The sequence below is a fragment of the Nannochloropsis gaditana genome (assembly GCF_000240725.1).
Source record: "Nannochloropsis gaditana CCMP526 unplaced genomic scaffold scaffold196, whole genome shotgun sequence".
Classification (NCBI taxonomy): Eukaryota; class Eustigmatophyceae; order Eustigmatales; family Monodopsidaceae; genus Microchloropsis; species Microchloropsis gaditana.
In genome coordinates, this window is record NW_005803757.1 from 35,528 (window position 1) to 36,559 (window position 1,032).

General features: G+C 65.9%; 1 protein-coding gene across 1 annotated transcript; it reads left to right on the forward strand.

Annotated features, from left to right (window-relative positions):
• Window positions 1-709: 709 nt before the first annotated feature.
• On the forward strand, window positions 710-852 carry NGA_2129100 (uncharacterized protein; the record flags this gene model as incomplete). The annotated part of the gene is made up of 1 exon (XM_005855434.1): window positions 710-852. A coding segment is annotated over one exon (143 nt), but the record flags the coding sequence as incomplete, so codon positions are not given.
• Window positions 853-1,032: the final 180 nt, after the last annotated feature.

The window sequence follows — 1,032 nt, forward strand, 5'->3', positions numbered from 1 at the left end:
TGACCATCCTGCCCCTCCCCAAGAAGACCGAGCAGGTCCTCTTCTGCAAGCTCACGCCCCGGCAGCGGGCCTTGTACCGGGCGGTGATATCTTCGCCGGAGATCCGTCTGATCGTGGAGGGGAAGGCGTCGCATTTTCGCGCCATCACCGTCCTCAGGAAGATCTGTAACCACGCCGACCTGGTGGCGGGCCCGGACGAGGAAGGGACGGAACTGATGGCCCGGCTCGTGGCAGGCGGGGGCTGGGCGGACGAGTGGAGAGGGGAGGAAGAGGAGGAGGAGGAGGAGGACGAGGCGGCCCGCATGGTCATGCCGGCGGCGGCCAGGGAGGCCCTCGCCTCGGTGACGGAGGGGACCATGGGAGCCGTATGCCGGTCGGGGAAGATGCAGGTGCTGGCGGCGGTGTTGCCTCGGTGGGCGCGGCAGGGTCACCGGGTCCTGCTCTTCTCCCAGACGCGGCAGATGCTGGACCTGCTCGAGCGCTTTGTCCGCAGTCGGGGGTGGGAATACTTGCGCATGGACGGGAGCACCAACGTGGGGGCGCGTCCGGCCCTGATCGAGCGCTTCAACCAGGACACCCGGGTCTTTGTCTTCCTCTTGACCACGCGCACGGGGGGGCTGGGCATCTCCCTCACGGGCGCCAACCGCGTCATCCTCTTCGATCCCGACTGGAACCCGCAGACGGACATTCAGGCCCGGGAACGTGCCTGGCGCCTGGGTCAACGCCGGCCCGTGACCATCTACCGGCTCGTCACGACCGGGACCATCGAGGAGAAGATCTACCAGCGGCAGATCTTCAAGACGGCGATCAGCAACCGAGTCCTGGTGGATGCGAAGCAAAAGCGCTTGTTCTCTTCGGGCGAGCTCAAGGAGTTGTTCACCCTGAGGGAGGACTTTGCGGGGGACGAGGAGGCGCCCAACGACACGGCCATGGAGTTCATGGACGGGGTGGTGAAGAAAGCAGACGTGGAGGGGCGGAGGAGAGGGAAGAAAGGGGGAAAGGGGAGGAAGGGGAGCTTGGCCGTGAAATTGA